The sequence below is a fragment of the Hesperophylax consimilis genome, chromosome 20 (assembly GCF_061612785.1).
Source record: "Hesperophylax consimilis isolate HC1 chromosome 20, BYU_Hcon_1.0, whole genome shotgun sequence".
NCBI lineage: Eukaryota > Metazoa > Arthropoda > Insecta > Trichoptera > Limnephilidae > Hesperophylax > Hesperophylax consimilis.
The window spans coordinates 15833363-15855617 of NC_142855.1; the positions used below are offsets into that span (position 1 = coordinate 15833363).

The 22255-nt window shown below is 36.3% G+C and overlaps 2 protein-coding genes across 3 annotated transcripts in view; both read left to right on the plus strand.

Annotated features, from left to right (window-relative positions):
• The window catches only part of LOC149414189 (uncharacterized), a 48131-nt gene extending 36030 nt beyond the window's left edge, over positions 1–12101 (plus strand). Inside the window, exon 2 of the mRNA XM_089644027.1 lies at positions 1496–12101. Coding sequence (XP_089500153.1) covers positions 1544–10198 — 8655 coding nt within the window. The 5' untranslated portion in view covers positions 1496–1543 and the 3' untranslated portion in view covers positions 10199–12101. The remainder of the gene's footprint in view (positions 1–1495) is intronic.
• LOC149414190 (uncharacterized) lies at positions 12102–18883 on the plus strand. Of its 2 annotated transcripts, XR_016304096.1 has the most exons (4): positions 12102–12817; positions 13194–13312; positions 13554–13711; positions 17429–18883. XR_016304096.1 is itself a non-coding variant. In XM_089644029.1 (3 exons), the coding sequence occupies exons 1-3, from the start codon at positions 12737–12739 to the stop codon at positions 17691–17693; spliced, it is 465 nt and encodes a 154-aa protein (XP_089500155.1). In that variant the 5' UTR covers positions 12102–12736; the 3' UTR covers positions 17694–18883. The 2 variants fall into 2 exon arrangements, 1 of the variants encoding a protein (XP_089500155.1); XM_089644029.1 differs by lacking the exon at positions 13554–13711.
• The last annotated feature ends 3372 nt before the right edge of the window (positions 18884–22255 follow it).

Here is a 22255-nt window from a genome sequence, read left to right on the forward strand (position 1 = left end):
TGACAAACATATATATGTTTGTCAGAGTAGCCAACTATAAATTATCAGTCAGACCTAAACATATATGAAATAAATGGTAATAACATTTATTAATTTTAAAAACATGTTATTATTTGTAATATAATATAACATAATTTGAATGGAAATGCCCTGTGAAATCAGAACACACAAGTTGTTTGCACGTGTATTGGTTCCGTGGCCTCCTGTGTATACTAAATCATATTTGCCATCTCCTCACTAGGTAAAAATAGAATACTCTGACATAACGTTATATTGAAAAAAATTACCACATGCGTCGAACCTTATAAATTATACAAGTGTTATAAATGGATTTTTGTGAAAAAAACATTTAAATTAAAATAAGAAAGGTCTCGATAATGTTTCAAAAAATTCTTTACCGTGTTCTTCATTGAAAATCTATATTGATCTATAGATGTACCTAAAAATCAGGTATTTAAATATTCCACGTCAATGGGGATAGTCTGGATTTTCGACAAATCAGTTCCAGTTTTTAAAATGGCAATTATAATTATTTTCTGTTAAAACTATCTTGTAGGTAGGTATTTCATCGCTTTTGTGAATTTTCCAAACAAACACTTCCAATTTTGAAAATGATGAGTCTTAAATTCAAAGCATATCCTAGTTCTAGAGTTCATTGAACCGTAGTTACAAACACAGACGACACGCATCAGAAATTAGTATTTTGAATAATTACTGCATATTTTTAAAGGATAAAAATCCTCTTTTATGTTAGAGTACCTACATATTTTATTATGGTCATCTCTAAATTTATCTGCGCTATCCGCGTCTGTCTGTTTGTGCGCTTAGTTCTTCTAAACTTTCCAACGGATTTTGATAGGGTTTTCACTATCATTTAGAGAATTTAACAAAATAAATGTAATATGCATGTTTTATATTTATCATCGCAAATAAACAATTATTTACACCTTAAAAGTGATGCTTGAACATTAAAATGTAAACTGAAGCCAAGTCGAGTAAATGTTCACCTAACTGACCACACCCAATTAACGTCCTAACGCTACCCAAACAAACTGCAACGCTTGCAATCAAATGTAGGTATAGACCAAAACTAAACTAATGTGGATATTGACTATGTCCCTTAGCAGGTTAGGTTAGGTTAGGTTAGGTTAGATTTAAAATAGGCACACTGATCTGTATTTTTGACAATCAATTAAATAATTAAATAACTAGTGGCGAGGAAAAGAAGAAAAGGAAGAGATAGTTCGTGGTGCACTTTGCTTTTCAGATTGTCACAAAACACAGCTAAAGTAAATTAATAATAACTTTATTTTATCTACCATTAAGACCCACACAATAACACGTGTGCTCAGTGTATTGCTGTGCATGTACTCTTGTATGGATAAATCGTTAGTAGGATGGTAGGTATGAGGAATTACATATTTTGCTCACTGTCTGTCTGTCTGTCCATTAGTAAATACAAAACCAACTCTGACTATTGTTTACCATCTTGCAGAATCCATCTCCGGAATATCCATTATATTACATCTTACGACTCCTCAACATGCTGAAACACCAAAACTTGGTTTACAGTTCTCCCAACTGGCGAGAAATACTCAAAAAATTTCGTCCCATTGAAAACAACAGAGATAAAATGGCGATGGAGCCCTATCCCAATGAACAATTGTTGTCCAACTTCGCGAAGCTGGCCTACACCGATTGCAAGAAGAAGCTAGAACTGACTGGAGATTGGTGCCTGCTCACCACGGCAGAAAACGGCTGTTCGACGGGTAAACTCTTCAACGGATACTTCGGCTGTGCGTTTTGGAGCCCGTCGCTGCAGCAAATCGTCATATCCCATCGAGGGACAGTACTCAGTGAGTTGGGGGCTGTCTGGGTCGACCTGAAAGGCGTATATTTTAACCTCTACACGAAACATATGTGTTCCGCAATCACGTTTGCTGATGAGGTTAAGGAAGAAATTCTGAAATTTAATAAAGAAAATAACCCCTGCCACCTCGTTTTGTCCTTTAGTGGACACTCGTTGGGGGCCTGGCTGGCAGGGGTTACCACCTTGACCGTTAAATACCTGAAGAGGGAAGGTGAAGGCTTCCGTAAAATCAATAGCATTGAAGAAGGTCTCCATGCGCACACGCTGGCCTTGGAGAGTCCGGGGGTTGAAGACTTTTTAATAAAGATACGAAGAGATTTTGACGACCGCTACAACCCTTCCATGTTCATCGAGGAATTAGATATTACCAACATCTTATCCGATCCTAATATGGTAAACAGCACTGGCTTTCATGTGGGAGATATACAACACATCCCAATGAAAGATTTTGATCTCTCCAGTGACTCGAAGAAGGCCACGTTGTTTTACAATGTGGACGCCCATGCTTTAGATCCCTTAATCAAAGCCATCGGTGACGGGAGGACGAGATTTGTAGTAGAGAATTGGCCACAAGGACTTGCTGAGAGAAGAACTTACCAAGAGTTGATGAAACTGAAAGAAACGAAGGACGGAACTGACCCATCTTCCAAAAATTACAGATACAATATTTGGTTTGGAAACACTTGTCATCTGGGAGTATTTTCTACGGAGGAGTTGAAATTTGTTAAAAATATGAGTTTTTTTCAAAGCCATATGATTGAATTGTCGGAAATTAAAAAATTTCAGTCTTCCCTAAATCTTGACAAACTAGATTTCCCAGTTATTGGTTATATTAATGATCGAAAAAAAACGATTACTTGTGATTCAAAGGAGGTATTGGTGGAAATGATAAAACAAACTAAACAATTGTTTCGCTGGTTACCTGCAAAGATAATGAAGGCTGTGCGGAAACAGAACAGTAGTGTAAAATCGGCCCCCTTGTATTTGACTGGCCAGGCCTACCTCCGCACATTGCCCAATATCCTGGACTGCGAAGACACCTTGGAGTTGAATAAATTCTTAGAAAATCCCGAACAACGTGTTTTACAAATTATGACAAATGATACCAAATTTGAAGCTGCCAGAATAAACAATATCTTGCTTAAGACCAAAATCACAGATTTTAATCAAATGTATTTGAAAGATGACAACTGTCACACATCACTTAGTTGGGATAATATGACTGATATAGCTAAGAAAATAGATATTAAAGCCTTAAACAGGAAGAGTATTACTATTAATAACCTACTCGTTCTTGAGTTCGCTTCTCCAACCGATAATTCACTCCCGAACGATCTATTCAAAAAACTTTTAGCAAATTTAGTTGAATGCAAGTGTAAGAAGCTCGTCATCATTCTACAGCAAAATAATAATTATCAACTATTGAAGGATTTCACTCTGACCGTTGATACTAAGTCTTTTAAAGAATTTGAATTGAGTGACCTGGTTCCTACATCTAGAGAAGAAATTTTTACAAGAAATGCAATAGTATTAGGGGGAGAAACAATGAGTCTGTTGACATTATTGGGAGATGACTGTAAATCCAACGATAAACTGGTTCAAAAGAAAATCAATGAATTAATTTCACCCATGTTGATGAACCTCATGAAAGACCACCAGCATAAAATTAACATCCCAAACAATCTACCGAAGCTTTGTGAATTAGATGCTCTCTTTTGTAAAGTGAACAAGCTTGTGGACAAAGAGAATCTCACTGTACTGCTGGAGAGGAGCGGGGCCGATGGACCACTGCTGGTTATCAGCGATCCAAAGCACCTCAGCCAGGATCACTGGGGGGAGGGGGCGGAGGCAACATGGGCCAGGATCTTCATCTATAAGGAAGATGGAAGGGACATGTTTCTTGAAAAGTGTCGGAAGGAGTCAGCTAGAGTAATCTACTGGCTTCATTTATGCGAAGAAGGCCTCTTCCTGAGGGAAGTGTACAATAGCGGTCTCTACATGCCCAGAAAATACCACACTCGTTTTGTCATTAAATCCGTGGAAGAATTTGTTCGCTATAACGGAAATAAGGATGTTTTTATATTCAACGATGTGAAAGATAAATTAACACTTATTAGTTCCTTCAAATTATCCAAGGAAGCTGAGGAACTATTTGTCTCGAGAGATCACTTTGAAATTCAAAATCATTCCCATGAATTGAATATCGGAAATAATAATATGGAGGAATTGTTCAACAAACATTATTTTAAAAAGCTGGAGATTAGCGGCAGCGCGTGTCTGGTCTGGCAATACTCCCACGGCTCCCTGGAAGGCTTACGTCGCTTCATCACCAGGGATAACAGGGAGCCCACCGAGGAAGTTGCCTTCAGCAAATCAAGGAGGAATGTGACCATTATTGCTGACGATCCTGGAATAGGCAAATCCACCAGCCTGACGCGCATGTCAGAGCTCATCAAAGGCTCTTGGATACTGAGAATCGATCACCACAACTTGACTTCCGCTTTCACCAAACTATCAAAACTTAGCCTGGAATTGGTTACAAACTGTTTGATTTGTGCTTCGGGTTTACCTACTAATGATGATTTTCTGCGCAGTATTTTACAGTACTGCCTTGAATCGGATCATTCGAGGCAGATTTGTATTTTAGTGGATGCGTTTGATGAAATAATTGAAGAAAATACCAAAGTCAAAATGTTAGATGTTTTGAAATATTTAAAAAACACCACAACTTGTAAAACAATAGTCACCACAAGGGTGCACCCGCAAGAATGGCTTGAAAATGAACTGTCAGAATTTTCTACAGAATTAGAAAAAATTACAGAAACAGAACAGGATGATTATATGATGAATTCCTGGCTTCCTCACCTGGCCTTGGAACTCTCAGAGCACGGAGAGTCGGGGAAGAGGAGACTGCGCCAGTTTGCCGGAGAGCTGAGGAAGGAGGTGGAGGGAGTGCTACGTAAAGATGTGTCCAGATTTATGGGGATCCCGCTGCAGATCCGTATGCTGGCGGAAGTGTTCCTCCAGCAGGCCATACGGTCTGTGGTGTCTCCTGAACCAGCACAGAACTTATGCAAAATCACCAATCTGCATGACTTGTATAAACAGTTTATCGAAGTTAAGAAATCAATATACTTTGAGCAAAAAAATAATTTCAATAAACTTCTTCCGCCTTTCTTTCAAAATAATATGGTCACAGACATAATGGAAAATCATCGTGTCCAGGCTTTCCAGTCCCTTAACCCAAAGTTCGCCGCAGAATATTTCACGATTATATCCGACGAAAATAAGAAAGACATAAGTAGACTAGGGCTGATTCGGGCTAATATTGATGGAACCTTTTCTTTCATTCACCGCACTTTTGAAGAGTACTTTTGCGCAGATTTCTTCGTCCAATGGCTTGGAGAGAGTCAGAGAAGAGAAAGCAATGAACTAATCAAAGTCGTTAAAAGTGAGTTGTGTGTTTTGTTGCTCAAACCAGAGTATTATTTCATTAGAAAGTTTATAGAGACACAACTTGAAAAGTCACCACCACGGAACGACGTACTGGAAAACAACCCGATATTGTACCAACACTGGTCTGAACATCGTCAGCTATTCTTTCATGATTGTGTTAAAACTCCATTGCATATAGCAGCTGAAGAGCAGAATATACACACATTTGCAGTCCTCCTGAGTAGCCCGCGCAGTAGGTCATCTGAGGAAGCCTACATCCAATTTATAGCAGCAAGAGACAAGGCCGGGAGGACCGCACTGAAAATAGCATTAGAGAATGGGAATGACAATATTGTAAAGCAAATTAAGAAAAATGTGGAGAGTTGTTCGTACGAGTCGCTGCTTAAACTTATGCTTGCGACTTTTTTAGATATTGACGGAGATCACAACTTGTTTAGCGAATATTCTTCAAATACCGAGCCGTCAAGTAAATTAAACAAGGTCTTAAAAAGAGTTGAACAGATTAGAAAAGAAATCACTCCGTTTATGGCGGCAGTGAGAGGGGAAAACTACGATACTGTGCGAGATATCTTAGATGGAATGGAAAGTGATACTGAACGAGCTCACTTATTGATTGCCATTGATAAAGAGGGCCATACTGCAATAAATGTAGCAGCAAACAAAGACGATCATACGTTGTTCAAATTATTTGCTAAACAAGGAGTTTGCATGTCATATGACAAATATGAAGAAAATCCTTTGCATCGATCAGCACAAAAAGGACACATTAGTATTGTGAATTATTTACTAAATCAATCGATAGAAACCTATAACAGCATAAAATTAATCAAAAATGAAAATCATCTCGATGAAAAAGCAACCGCATTTCCACATGCTGGAATATACAAAATGTTTCGTTCTATCAAATCGAGGAACGGTGAAACAGCCCTGATGTGTGCTGCAAGTAATGGACATCTAGGGGTCGTCGAACACCTACTGTTGAAAGGAGCAGACATCTACACAAGGGATGATAAGGGCTGGTCTGCATTAATGCTAGCTGCAAGTCATGGACATCTAGGGGTCGTCGAACATCTACTGTTGAAAGGAGCAGACATAAACACAGCGAATAATGATGGCGTGTCTGTATTAATGATAGCTTCAAATAATGGAAATCTAGGGGTCGTCGAACACCTACTGTTGAAAGGAGCAGACATCCACACAAGGACTAATTTCAGGTCGTCTGCATTAACGCTAGCTGCAAGTAATGGACATCTAGGGCTCGTCGAACACCTACTGTTGAAAGGAGCAGACATCCACACAAGGGATGATAATGGCACGTCTGCATTAATCGCAGCTGCAAGTAATGGACTTCTAGGGGTCGTCGAACACCTACTGTTGAAAGGAGCAGACATCCACACAGCGAATATTTATGGTTCGTCTGCATTAATGGTAGCTGCAAGTAATGGACATCTAGGGGTCGTCGAACACCTACTGTTGAAAGGAGCAGACATCCACACAGCGAATATTAATGGCTCGTCATCATTTATGGTAGCTGCAATTCATGGACATCTCGAGGTCGTCGAACACCTACTGTTGAAAGGTGCAGACATCCACACAAGGGATGATAATGGCTCGTCTGCATTAATGAAAGCTGCAAGTAATGGACATCTAGGGGTCGTCGAACACCTACTGTTGAAAGGAGCAGACATCCACACAAGGGATGTTATTGGCTGGTCTGCATTGATGGCAGCTGCAAGTAATGGACATCTAGGGGTCGTTGAACACCTACTGTTTAAAGGAGCAGACATCCACACAGCGAGTAATGATGGCTGGTCTGCATTAATGCTAGCTGCAAGTAATGGACATCTAGGGGTCGTCGAACACCTACTGTTGAAAGGAGCAGACATCCACACAAGGACTAATTTCAGGTCGTCTGCATTAACGCTAGCTGCAAGTAATGGACATCTAGGGGTCGTCGAACACCTACTGTTGAAAGGAGCAGACATCCACACAAGGGATGATAATGGCTCGTCTGCATTAATCGCAGCTGCAAGTAATGGACTTCTAGGGGTCGTCGAACACCTACTGTTGAAAGGAGCAGACATCCACACAGCGAATATTTATGGCTCGTCTGCATTAATGGTAGCTGCAAGTAATGGACATCTAGGGGTCGTCGAACACCTACTGTTGAAAGGAGCAGACATCCACACAGCGAATATTAATGGCTCGTCATCATTTATGGTAGCTGCAATTCATGGACATCTCGAGGTCGTCGAACACCTACTGTTGAAAGGAGCAGACATCCACACAAGGGATGTTATTGGCTGGTCTGCATTAATGGCAGCTGCAAGTAATGGACATCTAGGGGTCGTCGAACACCTACTGTTTAAAGGAGCAGACACCCACACAGCGAGTAATGATGGCTGGTCTGCATTTATGCTAGCTGCAAGTAATGGACATCTAGGGGTCGTTGAACACCTACTGTTGAAAGGAGCAGACATCCACACAAGGACTAATTTCAGGTCGTCTGCATTAACGCTAGCTGCAAGTAATGGACATCTAGGGGTCGTCGAACACCTACTGTTGAAAGGAGCAGACATCCACACAAGGGATGATAATGGCTCGTCTGCATTAATCGCAGCTGCAAGTAATGGACTTCTAGAGGTCGTCGAACACCTACTGTTGAAAGGAGCAAACATCCACACAGCGAATATTAATGGCTCGTCTGCATTAATGGTAGCTGCAAGTCATGGACATCTAGGGGTCGTCGAACATCTACTGTTGAAAGGAGCAGACATCCACACAGCGAGTAATGATGGCTGGTCTGCATTAATGCTAGCTGCAAGTAATGGACATCTAGGGGTCGTTGAACACCTACTGTTGAAAGGAGCAGACATCCACACAAGGACTAATTTCAGGTCGTCTGCATTAACGCTAGCTGCAAGTAATGGACATATAGGGGTCGTCGAACACCTACTGTTGAAAGGAGCAGACATCCACACAAGGGATGATAATGGCTCGTCTGCATTAATCGCAGCTGCAAGTAATGGACTTCTAGAGGTCGTCGAACACCTACTGTTGAAAGGAGCAAACATCCACACAGCGAATAATGATGGCGTGTCTGCATTAATGCTAGCTGTACAAAAGGGACATCTAGGGGTCGTCGAACACCTACTGTTGAAAGGAGCAGACATCCACACAGCGAATATTAATGGCTCGTCATCATTTATGGTAGCTGCAATTCATGGACATCTCGAGGTCGTCGAACACCTACTGTTGAAAGGTGCAGACATCCACACAAGGGATGATAATGGCTCGTCTGCATTAATGAAAGCTGCAAGTAATGGACATCTAGGGGTCGTCGAACACCTACTGTTGAAAGGAGCAGACATCCACACAAGGGATGTTATTGGCTGGTCTGCATTAATGGCAGCTGCAAGTAATGGACATCTAGGGGTCGTCGAACACCTACTGTTTAAAGGAGCAGACATCCACACAGCGAGTAATGATGGCTGGTCTGCATTTATGCTAGCTGCAAGTAATGGACATCTAGGGGTCGTTGAACACCTACTGTTGAAAGGAGCAGACATCCACACAAGGACTAATTTCAGGTCGTCTGCATTAACGCTAGCTGCAAGTAATGGACATCTAGGGATCGTCGAACACCTACTGTTGAAAGGAGCAGACATCCACACAAGGGATGATAATGGCTCGTCTGCATTAATCGCAGCTGCAAGTAATGGACTTCTAGAGGTCGTCGAACACCTACTGTTGAAAGGAGCAAACATCCACACAGCGAATATTAATGGCTCGTCTGCATTAATGGTAGCTGCAAGTCATGGACATCTAGGGGTCGTCGAACACCTACTGTTGAAAGGAGCAGACATCCACACAGCGAGTAATGATGGCTGGTCTGCATTAATACTAGCTGCAAGTAATGGACATCTAGGGGTCGTTGAACACCTACTGTTGAAAGGAGCAGACATCCACACAAGGACTAATTTCAGGTCGTCTGCATTAACGCTAGCTGCAAGTAATGTACATCTAGGGGTCGTCGAAAACCTACTGTTGAAAGGAGCAGACATCCACACAAGGGATGATAATGGCTCGTCTGCATTAATCGCAGCTGCAAGTAATGGACTTCTAGAGGTCGTCGAACACCTACTGTTGAAAGGAGCAAACATCCACACAGCGAATAATGATGGCGTGTCTGCATTAATGCTAGCTGCACAAAAGGGACATCTAGGGGTCGTCGAACACCTACTGTTGAAAGGAGCAGACATCCACAAAGCAAATAATGATGGCGTGTCTGCATTAATGCTAGCTGCACAAAAGGGACATCTAGGGGTCGTCGAACACCTACTGTTGAAAGGAGCAGACATCCACAAAGCGAATAATGATGGCAAGTCTGCATTAATGCAAGCTGCAAGTAATGGACATCTAGGGGTCAGTGAACATCTACTTTTGAAAGGAGCAGACATCCACACAAGGAATGATATTGGCTTGGCTGCATTAAACTGTGCAGCAAGTAATGGACATCTAGAGGTTGCCAAACTGCTACTGTCGAATGGAGCTGATTTAAACTCCAGGGATATAGATGGTGATACTGCATTTCTCCAGGCGGCTGCCAATGGTCATGCGGAGATAGTGGTATTCCTGCTGCAGTGCGGTGTTGATGTCAACTGTCAGCGTGATGATGGCAGAACAGCATTGTCATGGTCAGCTCTCAAAGGACATGTGAATGTTGTGGAGGTCCTTCTGCAGCATTGTGCTGTAGATGTCTTTTGTCAGGATAGGGATGGGAAGACGGCTCTCTCTTGGGCGGAAGAAATGGGACACGGAGAAGTGGTTGTGTTTCTGCGCAGCTACCTGGAAGCTAACCCGATGGAGTGAGTCTCTGAGTTTCTCTCTGAGTTTTGTACACTGTACCACCAATCAATATTAAACCAACAATATCAACACTTCCATATTAAAGCATTTTGTAAGGTTTAAAATATGTCCTGGTGAAATAATAAAACATGTGAATATTAAATAAATAAATAAAAATTATTGAATTATTCGAATAGCGCCGTTTTCGTGAGAAAATCACCTCATGGGCGGTGTAAAGTGAAGTGTCCTCTAAAAGACTTACACGTATAAACTATACATTATCTTATTTATAAATAATGAAAATCTAATTAATTGTGGTCTTGGTTAAAACACTTGTAGCACATGAAATATGCACTAAAGTGTACATCAGTCTGTAGCAGTGACAAGTTAGTATTTAGTAGAATAGTGAAGCTATGGCTACCCTGGCCAGTCTATGCAATACGCAATCCAAGCAAGAGACAAGGCAGATGCAGCGCCTGCTGACTGAACACTGAACACATGCTCCAGGAATTCACTGTAATAATGACAATCTAATCAAGTGCGGTCTTGGTTAAAACACTTGTAACAGAATGTCCCCATGAAACATGCACTAAAGTGTACATCAGTCTGTAGCAGTGACAAGTTAGTATTTAGTAGAATAGTGAAGCTATGGCTACCCTGGCCAGTCTATGCAATACGCAATCCAAGCAAGAGACAAGGCAGATGCAGCGCCTGCTGACTGAACACTGAACACATGCTCCAGGAATTCACTGTAATAATGACAATCTAATCAAGTGCGGTCTTGGTTAAAATACTTGTAACAGAATGTCCCCATGAAACATGCACTAAAGTGTACATCAGTCTGTAGCAGTGACAAGTTAGTATTTAGTAGAATAGTGAAGCTATGGCTACCCTGGCCAGTCTATGCAATACGCAATCCAAGCAAGAGACAAGGCAGATGCAGCGCCTGCTGACTGAACACTGAACACATGCTCCAGGAATTCACTGTAATAATGACAATCTAATCAAGTGCGGTCTTGGTTAAAACACTTGTAACAGAATGTCCCCATGAAACATGCACTAAAGTGTACATCAGTCTGTAGCAGTGACAAGTTAGTATTTAGTAGAATAGTGAAGCTATGGCTACCCTGGCCAGTCTATGCAATACGCAATCCAAGCAAGAGACAAGGCAGATGCAGCGCCTGCTGACTGAACACTGAACACATGCTCCAGGAATTCACTGTAATAATGACAATCTAATCAAGTGCGGTCTTGGTTAAAACACTTGTAACAGAATGTCCCCATGAAACATGCACTAAAGTGTACATCAGTCTGTAGCAGTGACAAGTTAGTATTTAGTAGAATAGTGAAGCTATGGCTACCCTGGCCAGTCTATGCAATACGCAATCCAAGCAAGAGACAAGGCAGATGCAGCGCCTGCTGACTGAACACTGAACACATGTTCCAGGAACCTCCTGCTCAACTCACTTCAACAGGTAAACTTATCTTTTTTTAACTTGCGTATCTAGTTCACTTTCTTAAATGTTTTTTTGATTCGACACGTTGCTTGAAATGGTTTTAGCTATGTTTGGTTACCAGATCTGAATAGTTAGTTAACGCCCAGCCTTCTTCATCTCTTTTTTCTCCCACTAACCTTTAGCCTAAGAGCATTGCCTTATTGTATATGCCATAGCCCCACAGGTTCTAGATAGTTGGAAGCAGTTTATAATCTTGTGCGGTGGTCACATTGAAAAAATGCCTGTGATTTGTTACGCTGAAATAAAATAATGCAGTTTGTCAGATTATAATACAGCTCTTGGTAAGTTGCAGTAGGAATAACAATCGGCATTGAGTTAAATAGCGGAAATCAAAAAGGTTAATTGGTTTGTGTTTTCAAAGCATTCATTGAAAAGGGGTAATCTATACTAGTACTTGAGGGATTTTAAAATTCACCTTAAAAATTTGTAAATTAACAATTTTCCAAACAAACTTCACAAATAAACTTTCTATTAAATGAATCATCTCTCTGATTGAACAACAATACGGTATTTTCAATATCAATAATTTTATGTATCATTTTAAAATGTGGTATTTTTGATTTGCTGCTAAACGACGTTGACGTCAAATTGGCATTTTCTGTGTCATAGGCCCCGTATATCAGTAAGCAACTTGACAGAAGTAAATATCTCTATCACAGCGAGGGTAGGGAGTTGGTATCGTTTCGTAGTGTGGGGTTTAAGATCGTTTTTAAATCAATATTTATGAATAAAAATATTCAAATGAAACATTTTTAGTATGACGATCAGAATCTTTAAAAATGAACTTTATATCTTCTGCACATAATGACCGAATGAACCATTTCTTGGCTCGCCAACATCCTGAATGAACATGTTTGAGAATTATCTACCTGATTCTGTCTGCCTCTAAAGTGAACAATTTCCACAATAAACAACTCCCCAAATTACCAACTTCCCAAAAAATCCACATTCCAAAATCCTAATGATCTAAAATTAGTTATCGTTTATTTATTTGTTTGTTTGTTTGCTTAAAGCCCTTCCTCAATTTGAGTACCGCGCTGAGTTCATGAAGAGACTGTGTAAGGATCAGGACCAGGATCAAGACATCGTACTCTCGGGAAGACTGATTTATACAGATTCCCCGCTGGTGAGTCACTAACTAGTTAATCATCACGCGGTTTCTCCAGAGATGAAAGACCGCCACTCAACTCTGTTTTGCTATACACTCCTTGCTTCATACACATTCATTTACTCTTGTTATTCTGGCTCTTGACCATGACCTGACTCAAGTTTTTGATTTACTTGATCGTGCTGTGTCTTCCTCGGGCATTCCCGACTTCTTTTACCATTCACTTCCTCGCCATATATCCTCCTTCCACTCCTTTCTCCGTTCATCTGGTCTAAGCGTAAATTTTATTTATCTTATCCATTACGCCTTGTATTTTTTTACGGATTTTCAGATTTGTAACACATACATGATTTTACCACACGTATGTCTCAGGAATCACATTTTTTATTTTCAGTCTGCCTTCATCCTTCGTCTACCAGTTCCATGCCTAACTGCCATACATCAGGGTTGGTATCAGCACTCCATGGTGGACTCGATTACTTATTTCATCCATAAAGAGGCGAACATCCATGCGTATTTAATTTATTAATGTACGCAATATCCATTGATTAATTTTAACATTATCTGTTCTTATCTAATCACATTGCTAAAATAAGATTTATAAATATTATTCTCTTTCAACCATTACTACTTTTTAAGTTTATTAAAGTTCTTTCAAATGTGTAGATATAATATTAATCATTACTATATGAACATTGTTGGTTAAATGTTATCTTCCGAGATATTTATTTGAAATACGAACAATCTGTTGCAGGGAATCACTTGATGGGGGCAACACTCTCAAGGCAGCCACAGTCTATCTATAACACTGGACATCACTTGGGAAGCAACACTTTTAACGCAGTCACATTCTATCTACGCCACTGGACATCACTTGAGGAGAGCAACAATCTCATGGCAGCCACATTCTATGTATGACCCTGAACAATATTCTGAAATAACACTAGATGTGAACATACAGTTTATTTTATATTTATTAAGCCTTTATCAAAAATTACTTGTACCAATTAGCTTAAAATACAATCACTTTTATTTTGTTAAATATTTAACATTAAATTCTTCAATTTATACTCAAAATATGTCTGTTAAACAAAACAAGAAAACAATTAATTACCATCACGAATTAAATGGCGCAGAATAATTTTTCTTATATAGATAATGATAATGAAATAGAAAGTAGTACAGTAAATAATTTAGAAGATTGGATAAAAAAACAAAACATAAATTCGTCTGATAATCTTGTTTGTATTCAATTAAATATTAGATCTATACAAAAATATTGGGATGTATTGCATATATATTTAATTAATTGTTTGAAGCATATTGACATTCTGATGCTATGTGAAACATCTGTACAAAATGAAAGTATGTGTATTTACAATATTCCTGGATATAATGCATATAACTACTGCAGGACTGATAAGTCAGGAGGAGGAATTATATTGTATATAAGAAACAAATTTGAATTTAGACTAAAAACATTAAAATCAATACATTTTGAAAATATATCAGGAAAGCTCATACTCCAGGACAAAACTAAAGTCAATATAATAGCTATCTATAGACCTCCTAATTTCAGTAAATCTTCATTTCTGACGGAATTATCATCATATCTTGAGACAATTAATAGTAAGGAAAATATTATCTTACTTGGAGATATAAATCTTAATTTGCTTGATGAACAAGATAATATTGTAACTTCGTATGAAAACTTACTTACTAACCATTATTTAACTAAATGCATCAATGTAGTAACCAGAGAAGCTGTATCAAATGGACAAATTACTCGCACGTGTATTGACCATATATTTGTCAAATTTAGAGGCAAGAAAATAACAGCTTGCGTCTGTGAAAATAATATTGCCGATCATTTTATCACTGCTATTAATATAAAATGTCATAAACGTCAGGTAGACTTTGCAAATAAGTATATTCAAATCATCTCACAAAAGGATATTGATAGACATATCAGAGATTATAACTGGAGTAAACTTATAGAGGATAAGGATTGTATTTCATTATATGAAAAAATAAAATCTTTATTTAATAAATTTTACAAGAGTAGTTCTAAAACGATAGTGCAAAACCCGAAAACACGACCTTATGCAATAAATGAATGGGTAAGCAGTGAATTATTATGTCAAATAAATAAAAGGGATAAACAATATAAAAAATGGAAAAGTACACCAACAAACAAAACATATGAAACAGAATACAAAAAATCACGAAACCTTGTCAATAAAATTATAAATAAAGATAAAACTAACTACTATAATAATAAATTTAAAAACTGTTTTAATGATACAAAAAAAACCTGGGATGTGATAAATAATATTTTAGGACGTAAACCCAAAAACGATTGTGATGAAACAATAACACGATATATGTTAAAAGATAGAACTGAGGATTCTGTGTCAAATGATTTTGTGAATTACTTCTCGGATAGCATCAGCAACATGTTACATAAATGCAATCACAAAGCTACTAATATTGTACTGGAAGAACTGCCTCACAGTTTATTTATACCAAGAGCTACTATAACTGATATTGAAAACATTGTTAAAAAAATGAAGAACTCTAAAAGCACAGGTATTGACAATATAAGAATGTTTGATTTAAAAAGAAATATAAAAACTCTTGGGCCAATAATTACTCATTTAATCAATACGATAATAAAGCAAGCAAAAATTCCACAAGAATTTAAATGTAGCATTACTAGACCAATATTTAAAGGTGGAAAACACATTGAACTGGGAAATTATAGGCCTATTAGTATACTACCTGCGTTAGAAAAAATTCTCGAAAAATTTTTATCAAATAAATTAAATAATTACATTGAAAAATTCGCTATCATAGATCCCAATCAATATGGCTTTCAAAGAAAAAAAATACTGAAAAATTACTGCAAGATTTTTCCAATTACATAAATAATCAATTAAATAATAAATTACATGTTATTGTGTTATTTATCGATAACTCTAAAGCTTTTGACACAATTAACTCTAAAAAACTGCTAGAAACCTTAGAAAAAATTGGAATAAGAGGAAATGTGTTAAATTTATTTAAAGATTATCTTAGAAATAGAAAAATATGTACCAAAATAAATAATACTTTTAGTAAAACAAAGAATGTATCTGCAGGAGTTCCACAAGGTTCCATATTGGGACCTACACTATATATAATTTATGTAACTATAATGAAAAAACTTTTCTCTTTTGTTAAACATTTTGTATTTGCAGATGATACGGCATTGGTCATATCACATAAAGATCTAAAAATTGCAATTGAACTCATGCAAATTGACTTTAATCAACTTTGTAAATGGTCACATGATGCAGGACTATTAATAAATGCTAAAAAAACCAAAGTTATGCATATAAGATCACCTAATGCCAGATTTCAATTCAATCCTAATATTATTTCTCATAGTTTTAATTGCATCCATAAAAATATCCCGACTAATTGTAAATGTGAAAGCTTAGAATTAGTTACAGAATATGTCTATCTTGGTGTTACAGTAGATTGCTTTTTCAAATGGGACAAACATATTAAAAAAAACCTGTAAAAGACTCAGATCAATTGCTGGCAGAATGTACACATTAAATTTTTTCCTATCAATTGAAACACTTAAAATAATTTATATGTCAATGGCAGAATCTATTATAAGATATGGATTAACCATATGGGGAAATACTAGTACAACCAATCTGAAACAAGTCCAAGTTGTACAAAACGCAATTGTAAAATTACTAGTCGTCCCTAATATTTTTAAACAGAGACATAATACACCGTTGCTGTTTCAGAGTGCCAAAATTTTACCTGTTAAGGCTATACTATGGCAAAAAATCATAATTCAGTATATATTTACCCCGCAGCATAAAGAAAAATTAGAACATAAATACAGTACTAGATTCACGCGCAATGACGGGTTAATAGTTCCGAAATTTAATAATAAATACGGACAGAGAACGTTTGAATACAACATACCGAAGATATTTAATTTATTACCTGACACTATAAAGCAATGTAAATCTATGAATAAGGTTAAATATATGGTGAAAAATTGGCTATCGGAAAAAAAATATTTATTTTAATATGTATGAAATATTGTATGAAAAAATTGTTAATTCTGTAGATATAAGATGTAAATTATAACTTTAAAAATGTATTTGAAACTAACTTTAAGCACCTGTTGACAAGCCAATTCAATCGGCTTAGCAGGACTTGTTTTTTGATATTATGTATTAACTATTTATTCAATAAAAAAAAAAAAAAAAATAAAAAAAAAAAAAAAAAACCCCCTGACGCTGGACATAACGTGCGAGTAGCAACACTATATAACTTATTTTGAATACCTGCTCAGTTACACTTTCTTGCTTAATTAATAATTTAAAACAGGTTACGATACTTATTATTAATTTTAACTCATTTACCATATTTTAATTAAATAATTTACAAAAGATAACCAACTTCTACATACATTGAAAAATACATTTAAATCGGTTTATCCAAAGTCTTTGAAAAAATTAGATAAGTTCTCACCGCAGAGTAATGTGACGTCAGTTCAGTGGTAGTAGTATCAACTCTACTAAGTACTTAGGTTTATTGTGACCTTTTGTTGTTGTTCAGTTGTTGCCGCATTGCTGGAGATCGTGACCATTTCTCTGATGAACTCGACTCCTCTACTCCTCGTGGTCCTGCGCTGCATGCAGAGCCAAGGACACCGGACATAGCTGATATTTGGTCAGTCCATCGCATCGGTGAACTTCTGCTTCTCCTGCCAAACAAACACTTTGCCAGTGTTTCTCCAGGTTGGAGTTCTCAGTTTGGAGAGCGACGTGACAGAAGCATCTCAGAATACGCTGTGGGCAGACAGTTGTTGATAGTCTATTGAATGATATATCAGTGCATCCTTCCTCACTTATAGACCAGCCTAGGTATATGAACTTGTTCACAGTGAGTAGTTTGTTTTTAACTAGCGCAGACCTGTGAAAGATCACAAAATAGTCTGAATTCTTCACGCATTCTTTTTTCTGTTATACTAAAAAAATATATATTATTGGTGGTATTTGAGTTCATTGAACCAGATCTAGTGAAATGCATTGCACATTGCTACTTTACTTTTAATAATAAATTGCTCTTTATTTGTGAAATGCATTGCACATAACAATTGCATTGAAATATTATTTTTACAGTTATGTACAATAAAAACAACAATATAAGAAGGTATATGCCATAATTAATTTTCCGCATTTTTTTTAAATAAAAAAAGAAAATTCCTTATTAAGGAATGTTGTGAGACTAAAAATGAAATGGGGAAGGAGATGGGTAAGATGAAGGTGGGAAAGTACCTGGCTATAAAAAAAATATTCAGATCTAGTCACCACACACGGCTAAAGCCATTGCAAGCAATATTTCAATTCTGAGAGTATCTTCCTTTCTGGAATGCGCCGCAAATAATTTATATATTGTTTAAATGAATAAATTTAATCAAATAAAATAGACTGCGCCCGCCGGGATTTGAACCAGCGACCTCCGCTTTACTAGTTGAGCCTTACGCCTCGACCACGAGGCCGTCATAATTGATTCATACATAATTTAATTGTATCCTTTACATTACCTGCCTCACTAGGTGTCACCAGTTCTATAAGTTAGGTGACAGAAATGTACTATTCAAATATATCGGTGCAACGTTATTGACAGATTAGGTAGTGTTAATGTTGTTATTATCGGTAGTTACATATTTTAAGGAAAAATAAAAACAAAGTATTATCAGTTTCAGTGCCGGCAACCCGGCCCTTTATTTAATTGTGATTTTTTATTACTTCCATAGTTTTGTTTCCCCGCCTCACTAGACAATGTCTGTTCTGAGGAGAGTTATTTATTTAGAATTAACGCCACAAGTGCCATTTACATATATGGCAGCTATTGATAGTCATACAATAATATGGAAAGAAAGGACAATTATATAAGTGTAATCTGATATTATTAATACTCCAGCGTCTGGACGGTGTAGGCCCTCTGATTGGTCAAATTTAAATTGTCTGTTTCGGTTAAATTCCGCTAACTTGAAAATTAAGACACGATTTCATACTAAAATAGGATCGCCTCATAATAATACGAGATTTCTTCAAAAGCATCGTTTCTCCTCATATAATTTTTGGATAATATCAAATAAAATATGTTTTAGAAAGTTCATAATCCATTGGATTAATTACATTACAGTGAAAATTATCCACAGTTACGTAATTATGTTTGACTTTTATAAAAAAATCACGCGATCCTTCAATGGCCGATACGCACGGCTATAGATTAGATCGCCGACAGAGCGCATCTCTGGCGGTCTAAAAACGAACCAAACGAATGGCGCGAATATTTAAATATGCAGCTCACAATATTTGAGGACTTACGATTAACAAGCAGATTTCTTCTGGAAGCTTATCACTTTGTAATGGCATTTTTCATTATTATTTATATTTTTTTTATTTTTTTATTATATCTGATTTTATATTGACATGTTTTCTAATTTCTAAAATTTCAAAATTATTTATTTGCGATGCTTTATGTCCTGAGTGAAGTATTTTAAGACCTGAATTTTTTATCGAAAGTGTGATCATTATTCAAAAGATGATTTGCAAAGTCAGATTCACTATTTCCATGTAGAGCCGTGTGATATTCTTTAGTTCTGACTTCAAAATTTCTATTGGTTCTACCTTTGTAAAAGAAATTACAATCATCCCAGTTGAGTTTTTAAACTCCTGATTTTTTTGTTTGAATTTCGAATTTTGCTATCTTTATTATTAAGAATATATTTCTTCATTGTTATTAGTGTAAAACGCCAGTTGAATAGTACCAGGATTGTTTTTATATATAATTTTAAAAGTATCGTTATCCACAAACAGAATTCTACGCCATTGTTTATTTCTATCTTTAGAAAGACCGTTTGAAGAGAATATGTTTAATTTTTTTATTTAGTATTTCAACTATCAATTTATTAGAATAACCGTTATTAAATGCTATTTGTCTTATGGATATATTGTTTTATGGTTGTATGCTATTTGTTTTTTTCAGGTCTTAAAATACTTCACTATAAATAATATATAAATTTGGGAAACGAGGAAACATGTTAATATAAAAGCAGATATAATTAACAAGAATTTTTTTATAAACTCTCTTTTAAATATTTTCCCACTCAACTGGTCTTTCCCGTCTAACGATATTGTAATTCCTAATTATTATAAACCCAGCCTACTCTTACCCCTCCCCTCTCCTTCCACTTCTTCTTTCCCAATTGCAATCTATATTTAATTTATGACTTCGGTGTATACACAATAAAATGTAAACATTATATTTATTTATTTATTGGACAAGTCGCATAGCGCCGCTTTTGTGAGATATCACCTCAGGGGCGCTATATTGTAATAATCTACCTTTATATATAGATTTTTACTCTCCTGATGATGTTGTATATATAATCTAACTTTAAACTTTATTAGATACAGTAACAGTTGTAGGTTAAGAATTACCACCAGTTGGAGTAAAATTAACACCTTTTAATTAAACCGACTTCTAATCTCATCGCACAATTACCCTCCTTTTATTCATAAACACGGGTACAATTAATCAATATGTAATAATCTATTATTTAAGTCAACTTTGTTATAACTATCTTTAATTGTGACAAACTAAACGATATTGATTCAACTTATAGACATTGACGGTTGTAACACATATTTAAGCCCTGCAAGTCTCCTATGAGCTAATTATATTAGGTACCTAAGATAACAGTTAATATCAGTTGTAGACATGAAGTCAATAATAGTGTTTCATTTGAAATAATCCATCACAAATACGTAAAATTTCATTTATTCAAACAACTGTCATTCTTATTATGCGTAAATTTAGCATGTTATTATTAATTAACTCCTTTCTGTTCCGTGTTTTAACAATATATATATACTTACCCTCTCTCTGTGAATGTCCTAATATCTATCTATTAAATGTAACTGTTGTTAATATCACTTAAAATGGGCGAAGCCCAAAGAAGAGCCGCCCGCAGGGCCTAGCAGAAAAAAACCCGCGGAGCGGGTTTTTAACTACTAGTTAAATTATATAATGTCATTAAAACTCATTATCTGTTGATTCTTAATGAAATACAAGTCTAAAATTATTACATTTTGAAATTAAACTGAACTTAAATGATTACATTATGAAATTAAACATAACTAAATAGGAAAAGAAAATAATTTTAGCTTTGAAATTTATGTTTGGATTATTTGAAAAATATTTTTTGATTATTTTAACTAAATTTTGTGGTTGATTTTTTAAAAATTATTTTGATTTTTTTTTAATGCAGTTTTATAGTTTTGGAAATTAAAATATTTTTGAAATTAATAATATTAGTTTTTACCACTTTTATTGTTTATAAATACCAACATGTTTCATGAGCAACGCTCACTTCTTCAGGGTTTTAATAGTACTAATTATAAAAAATAGAATAAAATAAAATATTTTTACTAAAAATAATATTTCTATAGATCGTATTTTGATGGATTTAATTAATTTAAATTGGTTTTCAAAATAATTTCTGTGTTTTTTTTTTATATTTGATTTATATTATGTTTGATTATATTTAAATGTTATGAGAAAAGACATACAGATAGCAATGTAAGGATAAATTATTTTTAAAGAAATAATGAGGCATACAGGTAACAATACATTGTATTTTAGAGGATTTGTCTTTTTTACTTAATGTAAATATAATGAACAGTGTTATGTAATTTCAAGAGAATTTATTTATGTCAATAAATCATTTTCTAAATCCAAACAAGTTGCATTTTAAAATGTTCATAAATAATTTATTTGCTCTTTTACTTGAACTTTGTTATTAGATAATCATTTATTGTACCATTTTCCACCGAGACCCGGAGTGGTTCTCAACATTGGGTTGGATATTAATCCCTTTGTTTTGAATCTATCGCTGACCAAATCCAAACTGGTTGCAGGGAGACTTTAGATGCCCATTTCCACTCAGTTCATTTATTTATATTAAGAATAAGGTAGGACCCAAAACGCTTCCTTGAGGCACGCCGTCGCTAATTGATTGCTGTTGCAGTTATTGATTTTCACACTTTGCTTTCGGTTTGACAGGTAATCGCTAATAATAGTAAGTTCATTACCATTTATACCAATGTTAGATAGTTTTTGTAATAGTTTAGAGTGTGAGATAGTATCAAATGCTTTGCACAGGTCTAAGAATATTGATATGCATTAGTGATGCAACAGAGCTCTGCTTCCGCTTCCGCTTCTGCAGAAGTTCCGCAAGTTTTTCACTTCCGTTTCCGTTTCTGGTTCCGCAAACTTTATAACAGAACTCTAAACGGAGAATACAGCGAGGAGCGTGGAGGCGGGGGGCGCGGGGACGACTGGACAGGAGGCGGGACACAAACGATACAA